Here is a 25,984-nt window from a genome sequence, read left to right as displayed (position 1 = left end):
AGGCTAGATTACTGCAAAATGTGCTTACCTTGAGATACCACAGACCACCTACAAACTATCAACAATCAATCATGCGATGGCTTGTCTTATAAATGGGAGAGAGCAAAGATTGTGTTCCACAACCTGCACAGGCTCTCCATTCAACTCCAAATTGGTTTCAAGGTATTGATCCTAATCTTTAAAACCCTAGAAGAACTCTTCAAGCTATTTTACATACTACCTTTCTCCCACCTCACTCCCCAATGACACAATTTAGAAGCTATAGTGAACCAGGACTCAACAACTGACAGCCTTAAGGGCTCTTGGAAGACAAGGATAGAACATTTCTGATAGAGAACTCACTGCTCTGGAACTCTCTATCACAGGAGAAAGAGATGAGACCAAATTCTGCCATGGTTAAGGCATGTTGCAGGCCTCACTTTGCAAGTTTTTCCACAATAACAACTGCATCAGAAAGACCTGGCAACATTCACTTGGGAAAGAGAATCCAAAGGATACGGTCCCATCCAAGAGACAATTTGCTGTTAATCTTAATTTCTGTAACCCTTGCCCAAACACAATAGCAACGAGTGCATTGCAAATTGCTTTGAGCAAAACTTCTGTCTTTCCTTGTTTCATGCAAAATTGCACTATAAGAAGCTACATGGAGTAACTATCTGGTGGGAGCAGTAGACATCTAAGGAATTAGGGATGCCAGTGACTGATATTAAACAAAAGGAACTTTTTCTCACATTTCTACCTTCTCTTAACCTAGATTACACAGAGGACAAGAAAGCAGCAACAGCAAAGGCAGGAGTCAGGTATTACACAGACTCAAGTGAGCAATGCGGCTGCTACCAGGTTGCAACTCATGAGAAGGGAGAAAGACCTAGCTAACTGTGCACGGTGTATGCATGTGGTACACTCTTATATGAGCATGTCCCAAATCACTCTCCCGTCTCACCCCTACCACAACCAGGGAGTTCTGCAAAGCACCATGTCTCAGAGTTTAAAAGCTTTTTAGTGTGTTAGAAGTCTACTGAATGGTGAAAGCTTACCTTTGAAGCAAGACATCTCACAGATTTGTCCATTTGATTTTGATGTTCAGGAGTACCAGGACAACTCAGGATCTTCACTGTATTGTTACCATTTGTGAAAGGAGCAGGCGGTGGTAATTTAGTGAGGGGAATCTCTTGACAGGGGTCACTGCCTATAAAAAAGTGCACAGACCAAACTTATGATTACAGACTACTGCTGTGTGGTAAAATATATACATGATAATGGAAGTTCTTAAAGTCTTGGGTAAAATTTACTATTAAGATACATGATTTTTAAACATACACTATATACCATCCTCAAAGGTAAAGCGTTACAACATGACATGCATATACATGTTTTCATCTTTATACTCTCTATGTGATTTAATTGACCTCTGAGCTGAAGAAATACCAAATACTGAAAATAAATACAGTGATGTGAAAATAAGTACAATCCTAAATGCAAGAACTCATTAAATCATATAATATACCAGAGCTCAACTGGTGTGGAAAGTACTAACTATGTTATCATAATAGCCTTTTCGTCACATCATCAATATGGGACATTTGAAAAGTGTCAGCACTGGAAGTACTCTGAGTAAATACATAGAACTATATCATCCTGTCACCTCTAATAAACTGAGGGAGTGCAATGGCAACAGAAGGGCACGGAAGGGATAAGTGTCACCTTCCTAGCATCACCTTCCCCTTCATCTCAGATTCTGTGAAGCCTTTGAAAAATCTGCGCTGCACATTTCAGGGTATGATTATACTAGAGCACCATCCTCCCTCCACAAACCAACAATAGCTTTGTGGGGGGGGAGGGAGGAGGAGAAGAGTCTAGGTAGCACAGTTCATTAGAGCCATGCTGCCAAGTGAGTTTGGAGTGCTGGGAGGCCAGGTGGAGATTCAGAGTTTCCATAGCTACCCGGGGAGTGGGGGATTTTTTTGGTATGTGTGGGTGCCTGTGTGTTTAAGAAGTTGAACCCCTGGTCTATTCTCTTGCAGGTTATTGGAACTTCCTTTACCCCGAGGAGAGCTTTTCATGCAGGGGACAAGAAGGCCAGTAATTACTTATGTCTGCAAAGTAAGCAATATTCTCACCCTTTGTATAGTATAATAACCCAAACAATTATTTAGACAAGAAACATACTTTTCGGGGATGAATTAGGGCTGTTTGAAGCAATTTGCCTCATGCGACTTCCATGGCAGCTAAGTGCCACCAGCTTTGAAATTATAGCAGTCTTTCCAAATCCCACATTTCCAATAATAACTGCTCCCCTGTTTTCTTCCAGCTCTGGATTCTTCAAGGCTTCTTCGATCATTTGAAACAGCCATTCTCTTCCGACAAACACCGAGTCTGTTGTTATGCTTGGCACTTCAAACAATAGTGGCTTTAGCAAAATGTCTTGAGGCTTATAAGGGACAAAACGTGCTGAGTAGTGGAAAGGGAAAAACGTTTATTAGAAGAAAGTACTGTTATGTAATGAAAACCTATTTATTTGCAGCAGTATTTAAGATGACAATTTCAATAACTTTTGGTGGGTACGTTTACAATTTGAGAGGATTTCTTTTCAGCACTTTTATCATAAAAACAAACAATTACAAATGACTTATTGAACTGTCTATAAATTAGCAGCTTCAGTGTGGATTAAAACCACTTCATGATAAAATGCAAATAATTCTTGCGGTTTTCTTTTTGGACAGGGGTTCAGCCTTTATATTTAAAATGTTGTAGAACTGTGATAATTTGACTTTTAATGAAGAACAATTTTTTTCTATATATTTGAAAATGCATAACAAATTTTTCTAATTGAGGGCCCGGCCCTGTGAAATGTTTTGAGTCAGAGGGAGTTGTGGGTGCTAAGCACTTCACCTGGTTAGGTCCTTAGAAGCAGCAACAACATATATAGAGAAATGTAAAGAAATACTGAGAAGCATGAAAAATTTTGATTATTTGACTTCCAAAATCAGTCAGCCATGTAAATGAGACATTACTGAACTGATTCTCAGCAGGTGATGAGTACATACAGCCCTTTTAAAGTCAACAGGAGTTGCAGGTGCTCGACACCTCTGAAAATCTGACATATATCTTCTTGTTCTCATTTGTATTCTCAAACAGATAATGCAAGAGCTATAGGGGCTAATGAATCTGGTTTTGATTGGAAAGATTACTTTAACCATGCGAAAAAATTTTAAAAAAAACCACACAATTATTAAATGATTTCTCAAGAAAAGATTTGTTTCATAACTGTTTTTTCAGCAATTAACTCATGAAGATAAAGTGAATATGAATGAGGGCACCAAAACATCTACACAGCGACTCACTGAAGAGCAATAATATGGAAGTTTGATTGCTTACATTTTTCTGTTTGTAATGGTAATCTGAACAGAAAAAGCAATTGACCAAAATAAAGTTAAGATGAGAAAATAAAAATTGCACACAATCTGCAATGAAAAAAATGCCACTATTTTCCCAAAGGGCATCCCATACTGGATTATTTATGTACCACTACACCAATCCTTAATGAATTAATTACTTTTCTTCCATAAACAAGATTCAGGTGCAAGGATAACCTTGGGATTGCATATAAATCTGATTTTTAAAATACAGTATCATCCTGGTTATTTGAATGCCATGGAGGATACTGAATAAGTTTTTCTGAAGTCTTGCTTAGCTGATCAAAGGAATCTTCAATATAAACATTGGAGGCACATCATTCAGTTATGAATATGCGAGGTTCAGATAATCCAGGTTTTACTGCACATGCATATTAATTATATAAATATATGTTTTTTTTTTAATAAATATTCCGTTTCTGATCTACGGTATGCCATACTAAAAGAAGTGTGAGCAAGCACTTTTTTATGATCAATAATGTCCCAGAACCTGTAATAGAATCTACTAGTGCAGAACTGAATGCCTGCATGGAGACCCTCTGGCTTCAGCTGAACACGTGAGGAGCCCAAGAACCTGTGCTTATATAGGATTACACTTACAAATTCTTTTGCAAAGGCTTTTGCAGCTTTATGATATTACTAAAACAACTACTGTGTATCCATTCTAAAATAACCACAAATGTATAAATACCTTTAATTTCTTGTTGTACTCTTCCTCCGGCAGTGTTATGCCAAGGCAAGCGAATTGAGGTGCGTAATGGAGTATTCCTTTGTCCATCCAAATAGCTCAGATCTTCTAACTTGGTTGAACTTGTTGCTAGGATATTAAGAACTGAAGTTTATTTTTTCATCTGAATAAATAATGACACAAAACTAAACTAAATACTGTATATCAGCATGAATTATTATTAATGATTATATTTATGCTTTCAACATGGAATTCATAGATAAATTTTCCTGCACAGTTACACCCGCAAATTCTAGGTAACATTTTTGATGAGCATGGTCATTTTCCTCTGTAAATGTAAGTCTTTTGATAGTAAAAAGATTTTAAATGTCCTACCCACACCATGAACTGTCCAGTTAAAAAAAGTCATTTTCATTAGATATGCTTTTATTTATTTTATATTTTTAATAAGAAATATTACCAGAATTTAAAATTATGCTAAAATTCCTAGTGAGAAGCTAAGGAGGGTGAGGGGGTAGAAAGCTTTACATTGAATTTTTATGACAAGCCTGGGCAGTCAGAAATTATTTAGTAAAGCTTCAGTACTTCCAAGCAGAAACACAGCAAGGTAGCTAGATGAATCTTCTGCCCCAGTGATTTCATTCATAGTTGCTGGCAATCCAAATCTTGCAATTAGACAAGCAGACACTGTGTGCACTATTTCACCGCATCCAGAACATTAACAATCACCCCATTAACTATCTGACTCTTCATATTACTTTGCAAAGCTAAATAGATTTCTTAACTATACAAGTTCTTGATTGGAAGAGAAATCTTCTGCAACAGCAAGTGATCACACTCTGTATTCATGGGATTAAAATGTACCGATAATTCCACAACGTATTGGCACACTACCAATTCTTTCTAGGACTGAGAAAAGTAATATACAAATATTGTAGTACGCTTACTATTGCACATCATTTAAATGGAAACCTTGAACTATTATTGCAGTGGTGGGTTGAAGTCATTCACATTATATGTAGTTTATAGAGTGCTCTGGGATCAAATGCACTGAAGTGGAAGATTACATTTCTTTCCCTACCACCATTTAGGTCTTTTTCCATTTGGCAGGCATTCATTTCCCCTTTCTCCCCCTTGTTTTTCAAACAAAACTAACATTAATATGGCTTCTTCTTTACTTTGTTGTTTGAGACCACTATCAATGATGTCAGCAGAGCTTTAGGAACATACATTGGTAAACTGCTGCTTGCAATATCCCTAGAGAGCTCATAAATGCAACTGATCCTGGGTCCAGCAAAATGATGCATAATTTTTCCCTTTTGTTCTTAAACATTTTATGAAGAGGGACAGAAATAAAAAAAAATGTTAAAGACCCAGAGGACTTACCAAACAGTTATACTGGGGGGCACATTCTGAGCCTAAATCTCTTAGCAGTGTCTTCAAAAGCAACATTTCACATTTGGGTAGATCGTGCAGTCTTTTCCCCTCTTGCGCTTCCTCATAAAACAGTAGTGGTGGGCCCTGTGCACAGCCAGATGGTGTAGTTCTGCTACCAGGAGCAGAAGGATATAAAGGAGCTCAGCTCAGGTTTGGGTAGCCCTGAGTAACAGAAGCAAGGCAGGCCGGGAACAGTGGCTCAACAGCTACGCAGACTTGTCAGCCATTCCCTCTATGAAGGGGAAAGCGGGAGCTGTTGCAGTAATAGCTGCTCTGCAGTTGGAGCAGGGAAGGATTTCCCAGACCCTTGTAAGCTGACCCTATACAAAGCCTGGTTCTTCACACTTATCCCTTCCAGGCCTCATAAATCAATTGTTTACAAGGACAAGTATTTTTCATAATCTAGATAAAATTCCAAATTATTATTTATAATAGGAACCACTCATCTGCACAAATGATAATTTTCACACATGCACAGCAGTCTCATTCCATATCTCAGTAAAGACTGAACAATGTAGGGCCAGATCCTCCATATCTGGCTAAGCAAACTTTTACTAGTATAGCATATTTACTATGTTACTAAAGAGACAACTGACAATATAAATGAACAGCATATATTTTTCAGAGCGGTAGCCGTGTTAGTCCGTATTAGCAAAAATAACAAGGAGTCCTTGTGTTAACTTAGAGACTAACAAATTTATTTGGGCATAAGCTTTTGTGGGTTAGAACCCACTTCATCAGATGCATCCAAGGACTCCTCGTTATTTTTGCATATATTTTGTGGTTCCTTGGCTCCCATATTTTTAGAATTGTGTTTGGTTTGCTTACCAACTGACCTGTGAAATATTATTCCTGTCATTTTATCATTTAATACTAGTAAAAAAAATTCAGAATCTTACTCTGTCGTAAATGCAGCTTACTAATGTACCGCTTATGGATTAGCACATCAAAAAATTGTAATAAGATAACCTTTTTATAATAGTGGTGTTTAAAATCAGAGCATTTTTATTCCTCTTGTGTACCGACAGACAACGTGCTAGAGTTGTGGTTTTATATGGAACATTTTTTCAGAGGTGTCATAGGTACGCCATCTTAATTACACACTCATAACATGGTGGCCTTCATTTGAGTGTTTCTGGAGCAGAGACTGTGCCTTGCTGTACATGTGGGCAGTGCCTAGTGCATTGTCAGTAACAACATCAACCAATTTAGTCCAGTAACCCAAGTTAACAAAATGTTAACAATGTGCTGTATGCACATTAGTAAACCCAAGTTAACAAAAAGGAGGGTTTTTAGCATTACAAAGATCCAAGTCATTAGGTTATTCCCAGTTCAAGCAATTTTTACAAAGCTGTGCTTCATATGTACAGTGAAATAACACATTTACTTCCCTACAGTAACTGTGGTTCTTCGAGATGATGTAATCTGTGAGGATTCCACTGTAAGTACACATCACCTCATATGCACAAGATCAGTTTCTTTCTGCTAGAAGTATCCATCAGGCCTACCCATGAACCCTGAGTCTCCTCATGCTCTGGCACGAAGGGCAGACCCTTCTTCAGTTCTCTTCAAAGCTTGGGCAGCTAAGGACTGCAAAAAGCAGGGACAGAGGGCAGGTTCTGGGATATGCACTGACTATCACATCTCAAAGAACTACAGATACTGAAGGGTAAATAACCTTATTTTCTTCTTTGAGTAGGTTTCAGTGTGGATTCCACTGTCCGTGACTGGCAGTCAGTCTGGATGGTGGGTATGAGGAGTATCAGCTGTGTTAATCAAACAGAGATTGAAGTGCTGCTCCTCCAAACTTGGTATCTGTCCTAGCTGCCAGGTCAAGTCCGTAATGTTAACGAAGGGTGGTTGCTTTACAAACTTCTGAAACTGGCACATTTCTGAATCAGGCCGATGAGGTCACCTGTGCACCTCAACAGTGTGAGATGAGAGAAAACAGAACATGACTGAACTGGTGGATGGTATGCTGGTATTGCAGCTAGGTAGACTTTCAGTCCAAGATGCTTGGGATTAGCCCTTCAACCAGATTCACATTGTTTTGGAGTTGCCCACATATGAAAAACCTTTCCCATTTTGCAGAGTGGAAGCCATCCTTCTCTGCTTAATAATTCCTTGTACTTGTCTGGAGCACTCAGTCAGTGATGGTCATCCAGCCAGCATCCAGGCCAGGCCATCAGATGCAAGAACTGTGGGTCTGGATATAGTATCTGATCCTGACTCTCAGACACTGTATCTGTGCAGGCAGGCAGGGAGGCAAATGGGAGGTTGGCTAGACATTACGTAGGCTGACAGCCAGAGTTCTCTCAGCAAATAAGGGGCTAGTATGACAACAATAGCTCTGTACCTTCTGATTTGCATATTACCTGAGAATCAGGAGAATCTGTGGGAAGGTGTGGAGGAGGTCTCAAGACCACTGAAAAAGAAAGGTGTCCGGTGAAGATCCTAGTCTCATACCGTCCTAGATCAAAAGGCTTTACATTTGGGGAACAGGCTGGCGGTCGGGATTCCCCATTTCCAGAATACTGGGTCCAGGATGGATTTCTGCCATGACTGCTCATAGTTAGTTACCATGTTCCTGCTCATAAAGTCTGCAAGATCATTTTTGACCCTTGTTAGATGAAAGGCCAGTGTGGTCACAACATGATGGTGACACCATCCCCTGAACTCTATGACTTCCAGGCAGGTGGGGGACAAACACACATCTCCTTGTTTATTGACATAATGCACTGCTGACATATTGTCTGTCAGGTTTGTACCACAGTTCCACAGAACAAGAAGGAATGCCTGATGGCTCTCAGGTCTAGGACATTCATGAGCAGCTTTGGATCATCAGATGACCTGGCATTTGGAGGCAACTCGGATGGGCACCAAAACTGCCCCTTATACATCTGTAATAAGCACTTCTGTCAGGGAAGGGACATGGAGGACACTAGCTTTCTCACATTTAAAGGTTCTAGACATCAGGTAAGTTTTTACCAGACCTGGAGTAGTACTGTGAATTATTTGTTCACACTGTGTTTGGCTAGGCATTACACCAGCTTTAGCCAGTGTTGTTATGGATATAAGTGGGGTCAAGTTGGTACAGGACAACATGTGTCCTAGTAACCCTAGGCACATGCAAATCATTGTGGACAGTCTTGTCCATACAAATGGGACGGTAGGTATCAATCCATCTTCCACCAGCCCCTCTATGCTCATGCTCACCATGAGTCAAGTAGAGCTCCTATGAATTCTATAATCAGGGATGGTATTAGAGAGGATTTCTTGTAGTTTGCTAGAAACCTACACTGAAAGAACAGGGAAGTCTACTTGATCTAGGGCTATCTTGGTCTTCCCATGAGATCTGATCCAGAACAGCCAGTTATCCAGGTACAGGTAGACATGTACTCCCTCTTCCATTTAGGTACACCACAACCACTGCTGTGGATGTGATGAATATTCTCCATGCCGTGGAAAGTCCAAAGGGCAGAACCCAATATTGGTAAACTCTTCTCCTATCAGGAGAGTCCCTCAAAAGGGATGTGGAAAGGGAATGGGATATAGTGAGAATCTGATGGTCTAAGCATCCATTTGTCAGTGGAGATGGCTGACCATGTCTGGAGGAATGAGGCAAGGCAGCTTCTACTACAGGCGCTCATATGACGGATTTTGATACAGCTATTGACTGAGCTATCAAATTTGCTGCTATGTGGATAGAACTGTATGCATGGCTGGAGTTGAAGAGGATTGACATCCTCTATCATATCGCATTTCCTTTTTTGACTGACAGTCCAGCTGCCTGTGGTATGAAGGTGTCTTCTGTCTCTGCTGATGTTGCTGTTGAGGGCAGTACATTTTGCAGTACACTAGAGGTCTGTAGTTTCCCAGGGACTACAGGTTGCCTTAAAGTTCTTGAGAGTGGAAGGCACTTTCTGTTTTCTTACTAAATAATTCTGAACCCTCAAATGGAAAACCTTTGATTGTGGCTTGCACTTGCCAAGGAATGCCCAAGCCGGGAGCCAGAATGCTCTCTTCATGGTCACAGTGGTGGCCATGGGCCTAGCCACACTATCAGCTGTATCCATTGTAGGCACATCTTTGCCACTAGTGTCCTTCTTTTACAATGTCCTTACGGTCTTGTCCAGTCTCATATGGGAGCTTGTTGACAAATGGCATCACTCTGCCCCATGTTAGAAAATCATATTTGGCGAGCAGAGCTCGGCAATTAGCCACTCATAGCGGGAGATAGGCAGAGCAGGAAGACTTTCTCCCGAACTGACATTTTGGATCTTCCTCCTTTGGTGCATTCTTGCTAGTGTGTGATTTCTTTTGGATGGCAGAGATTACTAGAGATCTGGAGTTGGAGTGTGAGTAAATGTATTTGAACCTGGAAGGTGACATCTGACCTCTTCTCAATACATTTTGCCAGTGGTGGTATAGTGGCCACAAAGCTCTGGCTGGAACTCGTAATCCCTCATTGATAGGGAGAGGGGCTCTGGCAAGATTCACAGACCACAGAACTTCCAATCATTTGTGAGATTGTTCAGATTTAACGCAAGTCTCAATTTCCAGTGTGTCTGCAATCCATTGCAGGAACTCTTGGAACACACTGAAACCATCCAGAGTCAGGATCGGTGCTGAGGCAATTGCCTTGTCCAGTGATAAGGAGGAGATGTCTTTAGGGGGCAACACTGGGCACTGATAAGTTATGCCTGTGGGTCCCACTCCTCCTGGTATTCTGGTATCTGTGGTCTTGCCAATAATGCTATGGTAGAGGGATATCTTCTCTTTCTAAAAGAGGAGACTGTTTCATCAAGACTTGGGAAGCCTCCAGCAACCCCAGAAGGGGGTAGCATCCTATATTGATACAGATGGTTGACAGGCTCCTGGCTGGGCCACTGCCAGTCTCGTGGTGGTGGAGTTCAGAAGAATTCCTCTGGTCTTCTGGTGGTACTTGGGGACTATATGGGGAATGACACCCTGATCGATGCTGGTAAGGCGCTGTGCCCCAAGGATGGTGACGAGGAGCATATCGGTTCCCATGGTGCTGGTGTTGGTACCAATGGACACCCTGGTGCTGATGGCAGTTTCACACTTGTTCACTCAGTGCAGTTTTCAGTACTGGGTCCAATACCAAAAGAGTCTGCTGCATCAGTTTGCTCTTTTTAACTCATCTTTGGATAATGGAAAAGTCATGCAAATTCATTAGGATTCTTTGTCACTGCACAGTCTAAGACTAAAATTTTCATTCCGCAGGAGGTCTAACTGAGTGAATAGGATGAAGCTAATGAGCAAGCATAGCAGAAAACTGGAAAGTTATGCTCTGTAATCACAGCAGTCTACTGGAAAAAATCTCGACTCCCTCCCTCTGTAGACTTTAACAGAAAGACCCTGCACAATATAATATTCAGAAGTAATGTAATCCTTCACTTAACAGTGGTGCCTTCATTGTTTCAAAATTAATGTACTAATGATTTTCAAGGCATTTTAAATGCTCAGTCAGACTATGCACATCAAGACTGTGGTTTCTGTCGGCTTCAAATGCATTACTGAATTTCACAATACAACTGAATCATTCAATCTAGTTATAATAAATAAGAAAAATATAATCCTAAAAGACAAAAAAACCTCCCATCCAGTACCTTGCTGACAAATTCGGAGTTCTTGATAATGTTCACTATGCCATATACTAGTGTATTTTTCAAATGTCAGTTCCAACTTACTGCACTTTGTTGGACATCCTTTCTGGAATAGGGCCACATTACACTTCCTTTAAAAATCAACTGAAGAATGGATCCCAGTGTTTTTCCAGTGCAGCCCCACTTATTTGCTGCTTCAAATTTAAAAACACAGCAAAACATGATACTCTTATCACAGGTTATCACTGTAAATTATTGAGCAATAGAGTGGTGATACTGTTGTATCTTTAAGCTCAGACCAGCACCGCTAATATATTCTGCACCAGAGCACTGTCACTGGAAATCCCAGTGGTAACAGAAGTAACTTCCCACTCACTGCAAAAAATGTTTCCCTAGAGAAAAAGGCTCAGAAAACTTCAGTTAAAACTTTAAACTAAGACCCGCCAATATCAGTCAGCAATTTTTATTTCACATCTCAAACTACAGCTCCTTTTTTTTTTTTTAAACTGTGGAATGCTGACTATATTCAACTCCCAGTCAAGCATAATACTTTTCCCCTCCATAAATCATTAACTCCTGGCAAGGCCTGGTTATGTTAGGGGGGCTCCTTCAGTCTACATCTTCTGGATTTTATAAACTTTAATTTTCATTTGTTTTAACTAAGTTTACTGTCATTATATTTGTTTCCCTTGCCAGTTCTGGAAAGTTTGTATCACACTAAGTTGTCAATGGGTTTACACAGGTATAAGTGAGGGGAAAATATGGCATTGCAACTGGAATTTAGTTAATTCTAGCAACAATACTCGAACCATAACTTAATCTACCTCACCTCTTCCAGAGCTGTATTGAAGGTGCATTGCCAACAGACAGTAGTTAAAAAAAACACTGAAGTAAACCCCCCCACCAGAAACAATTTAAAATAGTAATGGTACATTTACAAACCCAGTAAATAAGTGCATATCCGGATTAAAAAGCCCACAGAGTAGAAGAAAAACATATTCCTATGGATGGCACTATATACTATAAGTGTCTCAACAATAACATCCATGTTCAAACTTGAAAACAATTTAAAGTAATAAACATGTATTCAATTCACTGCAGAGTAATTGCCTTTTTCCTACAAAGAAATATCTTACTAGCAATGTTGTAACTTTAATACAAAACCTCATTTTGTACAATTAGATCACGAAAAATTCCTCCTCCTCTAGTTCAGTGCTTCCTTACCTGCAACAGAGTTGGGACGAGGCATTATTAAAGAGCTAGAACTTGGTGTATAGGAAACAGGCCCATCTCCAGTACACACTTCCACTTTAGACAAACTCTCTGCAGACCCAACTGTCTCCTCTTCTGCAACCGGTGAACAATTATCTGCCCTTCGATCATGAATAATTCCTTGATGTACACCAGCCCTGAGGCTCCCATCCTTACTCCATTCCAAACTGGATCCGCTGCGATCATCATTTTCAGATGAACTTGTTATGGTTGCTGAAGAAACAAAAATCCTAAAAACTTAGGGAGGATGAAGTACCACAATGGCACTTCAGTGGCATGACACATTTACTATTCAAATGGCATTTTAGTTTACACAGGTAACATCCAAGTAAATTCCATACAATGTATTCTGTTCAATTAGAAGAATGCTCCTTGTCCATGAAAACAAACTGCTCAATTCCTCCTACAGGGGGCTGTAATATTTTGGTCTAATTTTGGTTGCTGGGTTTAGAGTGCTGAATGGTGTCAGCGGCCTGTGATACACAGGAAGTCAGGATAATCTGGTGGTCTCTTCTGGCCTTAAACTCTATGGCTACAGGAAAAGAGAAAGTCTGATAAAACAGATAATGAAAAGGCAGTTTGGAAACTCCTTTAAATCCATGTAATGTGTGGGAGATAATTTATCCAGTTCTTTTCAATGAGGGAACAAACTACCCTTTAAAGAATAAATCTCAAATTCCTTTGAATATTAAATTTAATAATGTAACAAACTACTACAAGTATTTTTATAAACAAGAAATTTTGATCAACTAATAAAATCTAATAGAAAAACATAAAACAATAAAGCATTTTAAAAGTAAGAATCAAGAATTTAAATAAATTCTTGATAAGTCACTTTTCCAAATGTATACTTTTTACAAAAGGGTCACTTTTCAACTCCAGAGTAGGCTGGGACAGTTCTACCAAAGTCACCATTCTATACTTTCTGAATAACAGTGAAACTTTAGGACAGGACAGATTCCTGACCTGCTTTCTGTAAATCCAAGATGGAAAGCTAAAATGCTGACCTAGCTAAGTGTGCCAAAATATTCAGACTGTTCCTCCCACATTTGTTTCCATATGTCTGTTTGCAAAATAATAAGTTTTTGAGAATACCATGTGAATTTAGGTATATATACAACTTTCCTAGGCATGCTGCAATCTATAGCAAAGCACACATAAAACTACATGCTGGGGATTTAGCATAGCTCTTTCACAGTCTAACAACACAGAATATGTCATAGTGAAGTATGTGTGAAATCAAAATGAAAAGGGACAATCCTTATGTTAGAGTTAGAGGAAATTCAGAATAATTATGCTCTAGCTCCTGTCCTTTGCTTCTAGATTAGTGTGGGGGGCTGTCTTTCCAGCTCTATCAGCTGTGGTTCTCATTTTGCCTTTGATAATCTGGATACCTCCAAAGCCCTTAAAAAACTCTGGCCTAACGCTTTTTATTCTTCCTCACCCATTGCACTAATACTTCCAATTTTCAGTATTTATACATTTATGAACAAACAAAAAGGATGACCAAAAGATATCTCATATTCTGAGATTTATTGTTGTTGGGTAGGAATTTGGGGGCAGGGAGAATAGAGCAGTATTCCTATTTTAAAAAGGTCGTTGTGACTCCTAACCTTTTTTTTTTTTTAAACAGAAAAACATTAGAGCTGAATTACAAACGAAGTATATTTCATTTTCTTTAGTTTTCACTGTCCCTCGTCTAGCAAAATATTTCAGCACATGTTGAAGTTTAAACCTGTGAGTAGCCCTGTTGACTTAAGTGGGGCTACTCGCATGCTTAAAGTTAAAAATATGCTTAAGTACATAAGGGCCTAAACTGACAGCAGAGAGGAGTTCTCCAACCTCCATCTCTAATAACATAATCTTCACATTAGGTTAGCATTTCAATCTAAAGTGCTGTAAAGCAAAAAGAAAAATCTTAAAATATCAATTTGATACGGTAATTCGTTAAGCAAAAGAAAAAACTAATTATGACACGTTGGTCCTCTAGTGCAGGGGTCAGCAACATTTCAGAAGTGGTGTGCCGAGTCTCCATTTATTCACTCTAATTTAAGGTTTCACGTGCCAGTAATACATTTTAATGTTTTTAGAAGGTCTCTTTCTATAAATCTATAATATATAACTAAACTATTGTTTGTGTAAAGTAAATAAGGTTTTTAAATGTTTAAGAAGCTTCATTTAAAAATTAAATTAAAATGCAGAGCCCCCCAGACCAGCGGCCAGGACCCAGGCAGTGTAAGTGCCACTGAAAATCAACTCACATGCCACCTTTGGCACGCGTGCCATAGGTTGCCTACCCCTGCTCTAGTGCTTAAGCACTCGGTCTTGCTGCAAGCAGGTTCATAATCTGAGTGGTATGTAGGATTTTGGACCAGATGTAAGATTGGTACAACACTTGGTGTATTCTGGCACACGTAGCGTGGCCAACATTGTAGCTTCCAAACTTGGGTCAACAGAAAGCAGATTAAGAATCTATCCCGGGGTGGGCAAACTTTTTGGCCTGAGGGCCACATCTGGGTACGGAAATTGTATGACGGGCCATGAATGTTCATGAAATTGGAGGTTGGGGTGCGGGAGGGGGTGAGGGCTCCGGCTGGGGCCAGAAATGAAAAGTTCAGGGTGTGGGAGGGGGCTCCGGGCTGGTGCAGGGGGTTGGGGAGTGAGGGCTCCGGCTGGGGGTGTGGGCTCTGGGGTGCAGGAGGGCAGGAACGAGGGGTTCGGAGGGTGGAAGGGGTTCGGACGGCGGCCAATGGGAGCTGCAGGGGCGGCGCTTAGGGAGAGGGCAGTGTACAGATCCCGCTGTCTGCCCCTACGCGTAGGAGCCGGAGAGCGGGACATGCTGCTGTTTCCGGGAGCCGCGCAGAGTCACAGCACACATGGAGCGGGGCAAGCCCTGGACCCCACTCCCCGGCAGGAGCTTGAGGGCCAGATTAAAAAGTCTGAAGGAGCGGATGCGGCGGGCCGTAGTTTGCCCACCCCGATCTATCCTATCCTAAGGCACCTCTGCTTATCAGAGATTACAGAATGAGTGACAACAAAAACAAAAAACCCAAACAGTAATAACATAATCTGCTCCCATTCACAGAAGACAAGGTGTTTAATACAGTGGTTTTGATATATACCAAACTTTAAAGTTTGAAATATATCTTTCCCATGGCTAGCTTTGTAACAATTCCACAGATTATAACTTTGCTGTCTACAAACATACAATAGCAAACTGCACCACCCACTTCCTTTTCTAATCAATTTTTGTTCAGTAAACAAGCCACCTGACAATACACCACAAGTATGAAAAAAACAGCTGCTGTTTCAATATGCTTATTATGAAGTAACAATGAAGGCTCTCAACTCAAGATATCAGAAGGAATATTTCCCTAATCATCTTTTTAAAATCCTGGTGTAAAGAATGTTGATGTATCTGTAAATGAAATTTAGATTAAAACATCCCGAAATATTTGGCTTACCAATTTCAGAAACGTTTCAATCTGTACAGAATGCATTTAACACCAAGGATTAATTATAATTTTGTGCTCTTTTTTCAATTAAAGCAATGCAAAACAGGAAAGCAACAACAAATAATTTCCCATACAAAATAGACTTTTATGGCATGAAGGTATACCATAGACCAGTGATCACCAACCAGTAGATCGCGATCAACTGGTCGATCCTGGAGCCTCTGACAGTCGATCATGATCTCCAGCTGCTAAAAGTCCATCTCTGGACACTGCTCCTGCCTTCAAGCACCACGCCCACAGCTCCCATTGGCTGGGAACAGGGGACTGCGGCCAATGGGAACTGCGGGGGCAGTGCTTGCAGGCAGGAGCAGCATGCAGGAGTCACATGCTCCCCACCCCAGGGGCTGCTGTGGCATGCTGGCAACTTTAGGGAGCAACATGGGGCTGGGGCAGGCAGGGAGCCTGCCTTAGCCCCGCTCTACTGTCAACTGGGAGCTGCCCAAGGTAAGCATGCACCCCAACCCCCACACTTGAGCCCCCTCCCAGAGCCAGCACCCCATACCTTCTCCTGCACCCCAACACTCTGCCCCAGCCTGGAGACCACTCCTGCACCCAAACTCCCTCCCAGAGCCCACAACCATCTCATAAGGTAGATTCGCCATTTCTCTGATCATTCTAGTCGCCCTTCTCTGCACTTGTTCCAGCTTGAATTCCTCTCTCTTAAACATGGGAGATTGGAATTGCACATAATAATAAGGTCTCACCAGTGCCTTGCATAATGGTAATATTTCCCCTATCTCTACTGGAAATACCTCACCCAATGTGTCCTAGGATTGCATTAGCCTTTTGCAGTCACATCACATTGGCAATTTCTGTGACAAATCCTGCATCTTGGCGGGGGTTAGACAAGGTGACCCTTGCAGTACTTTTTAACCCTTGAGTTCTATGATTCTATGTGATTAACCAAGGTTTTTCTCTTTATCTGTCTCTTCCAACTGACAGATTCCCCAGCTTGTACCAAAAATTCTTGTTGAGAGTCCCTAAGTGGAGGACCATGCATTTCGCACTATTAAATTTCATCCCATTTCCATTTACTCCTGGGGGAATTCTGCACCATTGCACATTTCAAGAATTCATGCGTCCCACAGATTTTTTTTCATCTAGTCTCTGCATCCTCCATTGGGGATAAATGAGATTAAAGAGTCAGATTTAAGCATCAGTGTAAGACTAAAACTGGCACTGTCTCCCCTCATCCAAGAGAGTGGGAGGTAACAGCAGGTAAGAGAGAGGTGATTCCTCAGAATAAGTAACCCAGGAGGCTCACAGAGCCTCTATGGACTGAGCAACTACAGAAGCAAGTGCACTTAGGTCAATCTCAAAGGGCTTGTCTACACAGTGTGTTGGTGCACATCAGCTGGGGTGTAAATTCTAGTGTACACCAATACGTCATGCACTGTCTGTATGGACCCTGCTGGCATACAGTAAAAGTTTCCTAGTGCACACTGATGTAGTCAAGCAGTACTGCATGCAACATGCTGGTGTGCACTAATGCGCTGTGCAGACAAGCCCTAAGATTATGTACAGGTGTGCTAATTACCAAACTAAGCTACTAGCTTATTCACCCATGCATTTGGGGGCTTATAAAGTTTGTTATTTCAGCCATGTTTATAAAATCAACACATTTAAAAATAATTAGTTCTGCTTTAGATAAAAATATTAGATGATGTTCACAATTCATGTTGTGTATAAAGTAAATCAGTCTCTCTAGAGGTGATAATTAAGTCAACACAGCTAAGTTGACCTAACTACATCGCACAGGGGGTGAAACTCTTCCCAGCCCTGAGAGATGGAGCTAGGTTGTCCTAAGTTTCAGGTGTTAACCAGGCTTGAGTATTACATTTAACGGAATTTATAAGTGACATTTTAAAAAAGGACCTTATTTAAAGAAATACCAACAATTTGGCAGAATAATTATGGACTGTCAAGGCTAAGGCTTTCATAAAGAATTCAGTAATCCTCATCACATTTCTGTACGACACAGTTACTGCATTTTTATTCTTGAGTCTGAACAACTTGGCCCTTTCTGAAATATTATAAATGAAGATTCCCCTTGGATTCAAAAAATAACGCCAGGGAAGAGTTCCACTCAAGCCTTCCATACTGAAAGGATAGCACTTTTCCAGGAAAGCTTATGTTTTGGCGAGTAGCCCAGGCTTTTCTCCTATTTAGCTCACTGCTAAAGATGAAAACCTGCCTCCACCTCCATTATGTCAAACTCAATGGAAGCAGAGACAATGTCAGTAAAGCATTAGAAGACTAAAAGAAGCCTGAGCTAGCAGTAGGGGAGGGGAGGGAAGCTTTCCCATCAAAGGGCCTGCTGGTCCAGAATAACCAAGTGGGAATGGAAATACAATGGAAGCCTTCTTAAGTAGCATGGAAGAACAAGCTATTTTCATGGTTGGGTGAACTGTGCCGAAAACCTTACAAAAGATATACTTGCTAAACTCTATTCAAAATGCACATTTAATGCTATTAACAAATCTGAATGCACAACTATACACATTTTTTATACAAAACTAAAATAAAGTTTATTTATCAGAGGTGTGTGTCCCCCCCCCCCCCTTTCACGAAAATACCCGTCCACACAGATTCATAGGCTGGTAACAGTGACTAAGAATTTTTTAGAGCAGTAATTTACACTCCCGATTTTTCTGCCTCTCTCATCTATGGAGCAGGTCTGGGCCACACAGACCTTAAACAGTCTCCAAATGTATTCCCAAGGAATTTGTTTTCCATGGATTTGGGAGAAGATGTGAGAGATGAAAGGCTATATTTTAAATCAATCATTAAGCTCAGTAGAATATGTCCATCATGAACTGTGGCAAATCATTTTTATGAGGGTCTCAGGGTCAGAAACCACACACACACACACAATTTCAAGACACTATACAATACTGCCTTCCTATGTCTGCTCCAGTTTCCTTCTGCACTCCTTCCAACCGGATCATTCCTAGTCTCTTTTCATGCTGCCACTAAATTCAAACACTGCTTTTCCCCTCCACCACCACCCCTCAAACCCATATTCAATTATTCAACAAGACCCCTCTCATCACTGGAGCGAACTAAAAAGTACCTAGTTTGAGTTAATGTTTATATTATACACAACATTGAGCACATATTGTATTGTAAGTGCTCAACGATTTAAAAATAAAGCTGCATACATATAGTATGCGCATAGACTACTACTGGATTGCAGAGCTGTATATACAAAATACTGCAAGACTTACAAGCAAGAAAGGAGAACTCCATTTTTCCAGCAAACAACTGTAAAGCCACAACAATAAACAGAAAAAAAAATGATGTAGGTGAGGGTATAATTAAGATAATTTTGACAGTATAAATTTTAATTATAGTGGAGTCCATAAGAGACTTAAATAGAACTCTATAATGCCTCTTTAAAACGTTTATAGGAAGTGGTGTCAAAACTTCCATTTGAGGTGTGTTCCCTAACCCCACTGAAGAAGAGACAATTGCTTTAATGAAATGAGTTATAACTGGAAGAGGCTCCTTTTAAAAGAAAGGAAATTATGCCAAGGTATGAAACGTGAGTTGAGAGGGGGAAACCCCATCTCACTTGCCAGAGTGAGCAGTTGTCTGGTTTTCTAAAATCTAGACTTTTTGGTTACTTCCAAGGTGGGGAAGAAAGAGCTCATGCCGGCACAAAATTAGGATAATTTAAGTCCATTGTTAGGGCCAAATTTTGCCCTCAAATGAATGTCACTTATTAACTTAAATAGCTCTTAAATTATTAGTGAATTAATATGGCGCATAGCCCTTAAACAATTGGCAAAATCAATTTTTTTTCAATAAAATACATCTAAAATGTTGAGCATTCAGTGAGCAGCGCAATCATTTATTTAAAAACCCTAGACAAGTGAAAATTTCAAATAAAAATGACTAACTTAACGACTGGATATAGTTATTTACCACTATCTTACAGAAGCTATAAAAATTTTCAGACTTTGGCAAGGAGTATCTACCAGAAGAGCCCAAGACTTGATCTACACTTAACAGTTTTACCCGTCAAGCTTTTTCAAGTTGGAAGCGTGGGGTTTTTTGTTTTTAAACCAAAATAGTTACACCAGCATAAAGATGCCTTATACTGGTGTAGCTTACATCATTTCCTGAATTAGTTATATTGCTATAAGCACTTTTATATTGACAAAACTTTTATATTGACCCTCAGCTCTGCTAATGACTTGATGTATGACCTTAGGCTAGTGACAACCTCTCTGACTCAGTTTAACAGATAGGTAACAGGGTAAAGTACTTACCTACTTTACCTCACAGGCATATCCTAAAGCTTAATCAATTAAACTTCTGGCTAACAGTGACCTCTACTAACATGTTAGAGTTTTCAGTTGTGAAACGAGTTCATATAATTTTCTAAAGAGAAAAGTAAAAAACATCCACTTAATGTTTACAATAAGTAATATTTAAGAGTCACAATGGAGTTTCCCTCTTATCAGCCACAGATGCTGGGTTTTGAGAAATTGTGAGCCCCAAGATTTATTTTAAAATTGACCTATTTCCAAGGTAGAAGAAGCCACAATGCTAAAAAAGTCAGAAAGGGAGAATACAATTATTAATGTATTCTTTTCCTTCTTCTAACTTACGTGACAGCAAATAGAAAAAAGAAAAGGAGTACTTGTGGCACCTTAGAGACTAACAAATTTATTAGAGCATAAGCTTTTGTGAGCTACAGCTCACTAGCTCACAAAAGCTTATGCTCTAATAAATTTATTAGTTTCTAAGGTGCCACAAGTACTCCTTTTCTTTTTACGGATACATACTAACACGGCTGCTATTCTGAAACCAGCAAATAGAAAATCTCTCTTCCAAGATATGGATGTCACTTGACACATGATAAGGGACTGGAGGACAATTTTGTTAACTATCTTACGACAACATGTTCTCAGGAAGACTATCTGTTTCTGAGATAACCACACTAAAATAGATTACTAAGGCATGATTACTAAGTTTTATTCCTCCATTTTGCTATGAAATGCTAAAATAGCTGAACGGTCAAACTGCAAAGTGAAATGTGCCATAGAAGAGCGTATTATCATCACCATCACTAGATCCCAGAGTGGAAATCAGCAAAAACTTCATAATGGTAGAAAGAGGGAATGCATTTGTCTGAAAGTCTTTCCATCAGCAAAAGATGGTGAATGGAGCCCTCTTTACTACACTGCATGTCACTGACTTTCTGACTAACTGTAGATCTTGTAATACGTACGTTATTTGCTTGAACTGATAGGACTCAGAGGCGAAGACCTCTTCAATACATTTTTTCAAAATTTCTTATACACCTTAGCATTAGTCTCCTCCATACAGTTAAAAACTTATCTGGCTTACCCAGTTGACTGGGTTAAGAGGACAGGCATCCATTCATCCTCTGGAATCTTATGGATCCCACACAGTCTCTCAAAGGTGGATAGGAACTGCTCAATGCAGTCAGTCTCTTGATAAATTGAGCAGGCTTTTTCCCACTCCCTGCTGTTGAGAGGGGATGTACTCACAGTCTGAGGCTGCTTCTTTTGTTGCTTCATGGCATGCACTTTGTTCTCGGCTACTAGCTGCTCCATGTGTCTTTGGTGGGCTTCCATATCAATTTCAGCGTCAGCTTTGCGTCTTTGGTAGGCTCTCTCCTCAGCTTCCTCCATTTCTTTTGTGTCTTTGATCCAGAGTTCCCTCATCCTTATTTCATGCTCACGTTCTTTCTTGGCTTCCAGGTGCCTCAGCCAAACCAGTTTTGTTGCAGCGGTCTCTGTGGCATCTAGAGTATAGGGATGCTCAGACCCTGCTCTCTGGTCAAAGTCAGTGAGCAAAGCTCTCAGTTCCTGGTCTGAGTCTCTTTTTATGGGATGTTCCCCTATTTTTACACATTTTTAAAAGGTCTTTTGTCTCAAGACCCTCATATGATTCTGATCCACTCATTGTAACTAAACTTTAACCCTTTAAATTTGATATTGAGAGAGTTTTAACTTTTAACAGTGTTGGGTTATGATCTTTAAGGTTAACTGACCTATGGTATGTGAATTCTGTAACGACTAGACCAATCTGTCATGCTGTCTGGAGTGGCTCATGACTGTGAGTGCCTACCTCAGGGCAGACTGTCAGAAAACAGGGCAGACATCCCAAACTGGTGGTGTGTTCTAGAATTAGATTTCACCAAGCCAATAACAAATGTGAACTTCTCGATCATTATACCAGTTTTATCATGGAGTTACAGACAGTCTGCTTAGACTCTCTAGTCTATCTTGCCACCCGGACAAACTAGACTCTGTGATAAAAGGTCACTTAAACCAAAAATCACACCACATCAGGTTGCTCCCAGTCCCAAGAATCTAGTCACTTACCCCAGATCAATTGGCACTCTAGATCTTACTCCAAAGACAACACTGGTAGCCAATTCTATAGTAAACTAAAGGTTTATTAGCTAATAAAAGTAAGTAGCATTATTGAGAGGTTAAAGCAGGTAAAACATATGCACAGGTGAATCACAGTTTGTAATTCCAAATGGTGGCAGTGATGTAATAAACTACCAGTTTCTCAAAAATCTCTTCAGAGTTCCCAGATTGTCTCTGGGGATCTCTGCTTTGCATCCGGTACACTTCTCTCTAAGAGTCCAAACAGTCCAGAGATGAAGCATCTTTCCCTGAATCCATATTTATAGCTTCTTCTCACAGAAAACAAGCTGACAGGGCCACTACCCACGTGGGCTTTTCCTTTGATGACGGAGAGTGAGGATGCATTTTTGAGTCTTCAACTACCCGACCACTTGCTTTGAAATTAGCAATTTTCTGTTAAAGTTCTTCATTTGCATTCCCCAACACTTCTTTCTTGTTTGATGCTTTGTTTGATAGGTTATTAAGTTACAGGGGTATACACAATGTAGATGTTTGCTACTACATTATAACAGGATACAGATAAATGAAAACAATGCAAGTAACATCCCACTAGTTTTCACGAAGTTTAAACGCCAAATACACTCCTATAAATTTAACAATCACTTTGAAGAACGTATACACAAGTGAATTAGCATGGCACCTGGTCTGCCAGCATCACACCTTCGTTATAATAAAATGTTCTAATCTCTATATTCTAATCTCTATATACAGAGATTACTAAAAATGTTTAGTGTCTTACACAAGTCAATTAAGAAGCTGCCATCTTGACAACTGACTGATTTTATGTAGAACTGAAAGGTCACTTTTCCAGTTAGAAGGCATTGGAACACAGAAAGCGTCGTAGCTTCAAGTTAAGGGGATATTTTATGTTTGTTTTCTTATTGTAGGTAAAGTTAGCAGTCATGATAGAAATTAATAATATTTAAAAGGGCTTAATTAGTTAATGAGTTAACACGTGGTTTAACTACTAACTAACATAACAAACAAACCCCACTTTTACAACAGCTTTGAAGTTGGCTCAATTCAAGTTTTGTTTAACACGAAAGATGATCTTTCCATTTTTCTCGGGACCCTGCTGGGAAGTAACACTAACACAGCAGCCTGTACTCAGGGATTCACCAGCCAGTTCTCTAAATGGAGGTACTGAAATAATGACAAATATTTTGCACGACTGTTTGCATTATGTGTTTCTGTCAAGCATCAGTAGGCTCAGTGCTAAATAAGTAGGGCCCTATCAAATTCATGGCCATGAAAAACGTGTCACAGACCATGAAATCTGGTCTTGTGTGCGCTTTTACCCTATACTATACCGATTTCATGGGGGAGACCAGCGTTTCTCAAATTGCGGGTCCTGACCCAAAAGGGAGTTGCGGGGGATGGGGTGGTCATATGGGGGAGGGGTCATATGGTTATTTGGGAGGTGGGGGGGGGTGGACGTATTGCCACCCTTAGTTCTGCGCTGCCTTCAGAGCTGGAGTATGGAAGCTGCTGAGAGCTCAGTTCTGCAGGCAGCAGCACACAAGTAAGGGTGGCAATACAATACCATACCATGCCATCCTTACTTCTGTGCTGCTGCTGGCTCTACCTTCAGAGCTAGGCTCCTGGCCAGCAGCCTCCGCTCTCCAGTTTTCCAGCTCTGAAGGCAGCACCACCGCCTGCAGCAGTAAGGGTAGCAGTAGTGCAATCCCCCCTACAATAACCTTGCGACTCTTCCACAACTCCTTTTTGGGTCAGGACCCCTACAATTGCAACACTGTGAAATTTCCGATTTAAATAGCCGAAATCATGAAATTTACTATTTTTAAAATTCTATGACCCTGAAATTGACCAAAATGGACCATGAATTTGGTAGGGCTCTATATACAAGACAGAAAAATAAGACTAAGCTCTTCAGGACAGAGGACAGAAAGAGAAGATGGAATACACAGAGGCCCAGAGCTTTGAATTTTCCCTTCAGACACATATTCTTATTTAAATATTAAGGTATCTAGCAATGGTAAAGAAATTAATCCTTGACTTTTACTGTGAAGGCAGCTTTCGCTAGAGAGATGTTCCTTCCCTGCTGTGACTAACTGTGGGGCCTCTACTTTCCCTCCTGCCCAAAGTTATCGATTTTGTGGAGAATCACCAGAATTTCACTTGTCCCTTGTCACCCTGTTTAAATCCTCCTTCCATACCCACTAACATTGGAAAAACCTGCATTGTTTTTAATTAGCATGATCTGACTGTGCTCATGAACAGTACAGCAGCACTTCCCTGTATCAGCAATACTAAATACTTTTTGGTTGGAAGCTAACAGACTGGTTTCAAACAACTGTGGGCATCACCATGGCAAAACACTACTGTGCAGAAGAAGCACATGCCAAGAAGACAAGGGAAGGGTAGAAGTGGAGGCAGTTATTAGAAAACAGAGAAAGAACTGAAGAGAAAACCAACAAGAGTGATAAAGAAAAAGAAATAAGGGGTATTAGAAACATGAACAGGAAAAGGTGAAAATGCACACCTGAAATGACAATGCTGTTAGAGAAAGAGCAGCACTTTTAAACCCTCTCAAGCATAGGAAAGCATACTCAAACTATTAAGTAGAATTAGACAGGAGAACATCTTGTGGTCTGGTCCTTCTAGCTATATATAAACACTAAACAACAAGAGAAGATATCCATTAAGTTTTTACATTACTAAGAATTCGGTTGCTTACCTATAATTCCACTGTCCTTGCTTTCCAGTGTGGAGCTAGGGCTGCTAATGGTCCCACAGGGACTACTTTTATTAGCTGCTGTTTTGCCAATACAGCTATTCAGAGTTGAGCAGGGACTATCAGTGCTGGGTGACGTAGTGCTGCTTGTTAGTGTAGAGCAGGGGCTGACTCCTTGACTGGTTACTGTGCACTACAACATGAATGAAACAAACAATTACTGCACAGAAGACAGCACATCATTTCTTGAACGTTAGAATTACTGAGATGAAATAGAAGGATGACAAAACCTGAAGAACCCATTTTTGTGCAGAACTTTAATTTCTACATTTTATTCTCAGTGATTTGGGAGATTCAGAGACACGTTCCTGAAATACCCTTTCAAAAGTAATGATTTTGAAGAAATAAAGGAGAAACACATTGTTCAAGGAAACATTTGCTGCTAGGCAGATTTCCTTTCTTTTAGACATTTTGCTCAAAACAAATGCTTTATTCATTCTCTCCATTTAAACTCTAGGATCGTTGTCTTGCTCACACTTAACCACCATTGAAACCTAAGTTGATGCTATAAGATTTAGGAGGCCTGGGATAAGCATAAAGACTGAGATCACCCAATAGCCACTAGTCAATACCATGACATTCTTGCACAGAGATAGGACATCAGCCGCGCATTCCTCTCCCCTCACTGCTTCCAAACACAGACATCACAAAGCAGAAGTGAAACAGGGCTCAACAGGGGGTGGGGCGTTGGGGGGAGAATGTGTGCCCATCACAAGATCTGCTATTTTAACCATTACTAACATTTTCCCCTAACAAATCATTCTAAAATTGACTGTATAAGCCAATTATTTATAAAAAAAAATCTCACTGCCCTTTATTCTTAGGGGAAGGAGGTGAGATCATTTCACAATTAAAAAG

General features: G+C 40.3%; 1 protein-coding gene across 6 annotated transcripts in view; it reads right to left on the bottom strand.

Annotated features, from left to right (window-relative positions):
• Positions 1-25,984, bottom strand: part of TANC1 (tetratricopeptide repeat, ankyrin repeat and coiled-coil containing 1) — a 217,418-nt gene that overhangs the window by 71,188 nt on the left and 120,246 nt on the right. For 5 of the 6 annotated variants that reach the window (XM_077829708.1, XM_077829710.1, XM_077829709.1 and 2 more), the window contains 5 exons: positions 25,070-25,259; positions 12,396-12,656; positions 4,108-4,233; positions 2,170-2,451; positions 1,038-1,189 (listed from right to left, as the gene is read on the bottom strand). In XM_077829708.1, the coding sequence (XP_077685834.1) occupies positions 1,038-1,189; positions 2,170-2,451; positions 4,108-4,233; positions 12,396-12,656; positions 25,070-25,259 (1,011 nt within the window). The remainder of the gene's footprint in view (positions 1-1,037; positions 1,190-2,169; positions 2,452-4,107; positions 4,234-12,395; positions 12,657-25,069; positions 25,260-25,984) is intronic. The other variant, XM_077829712.1, reaches the window with a different exon arrangement.

The sequence above is a fragment of the Eretmochelys imbricata genome, chromosome 11 (genome assembly GCF_965152235.1).
Source record: "Eretmochelys imbricata isolate rEreImb1 chromosome 11, rEreImb1.hap1, whole genome shotgun sequence".
NCBI lineage: Eukaryota > Metazoa > Chordata > Testudines > Cheloniidae > Eretmochelys > Eretmochelys imbricata.
Note: the sequence above shows the minus strand (reverse complement) of the source record. Positions and strands in the feature narration are given on the sequence as shown.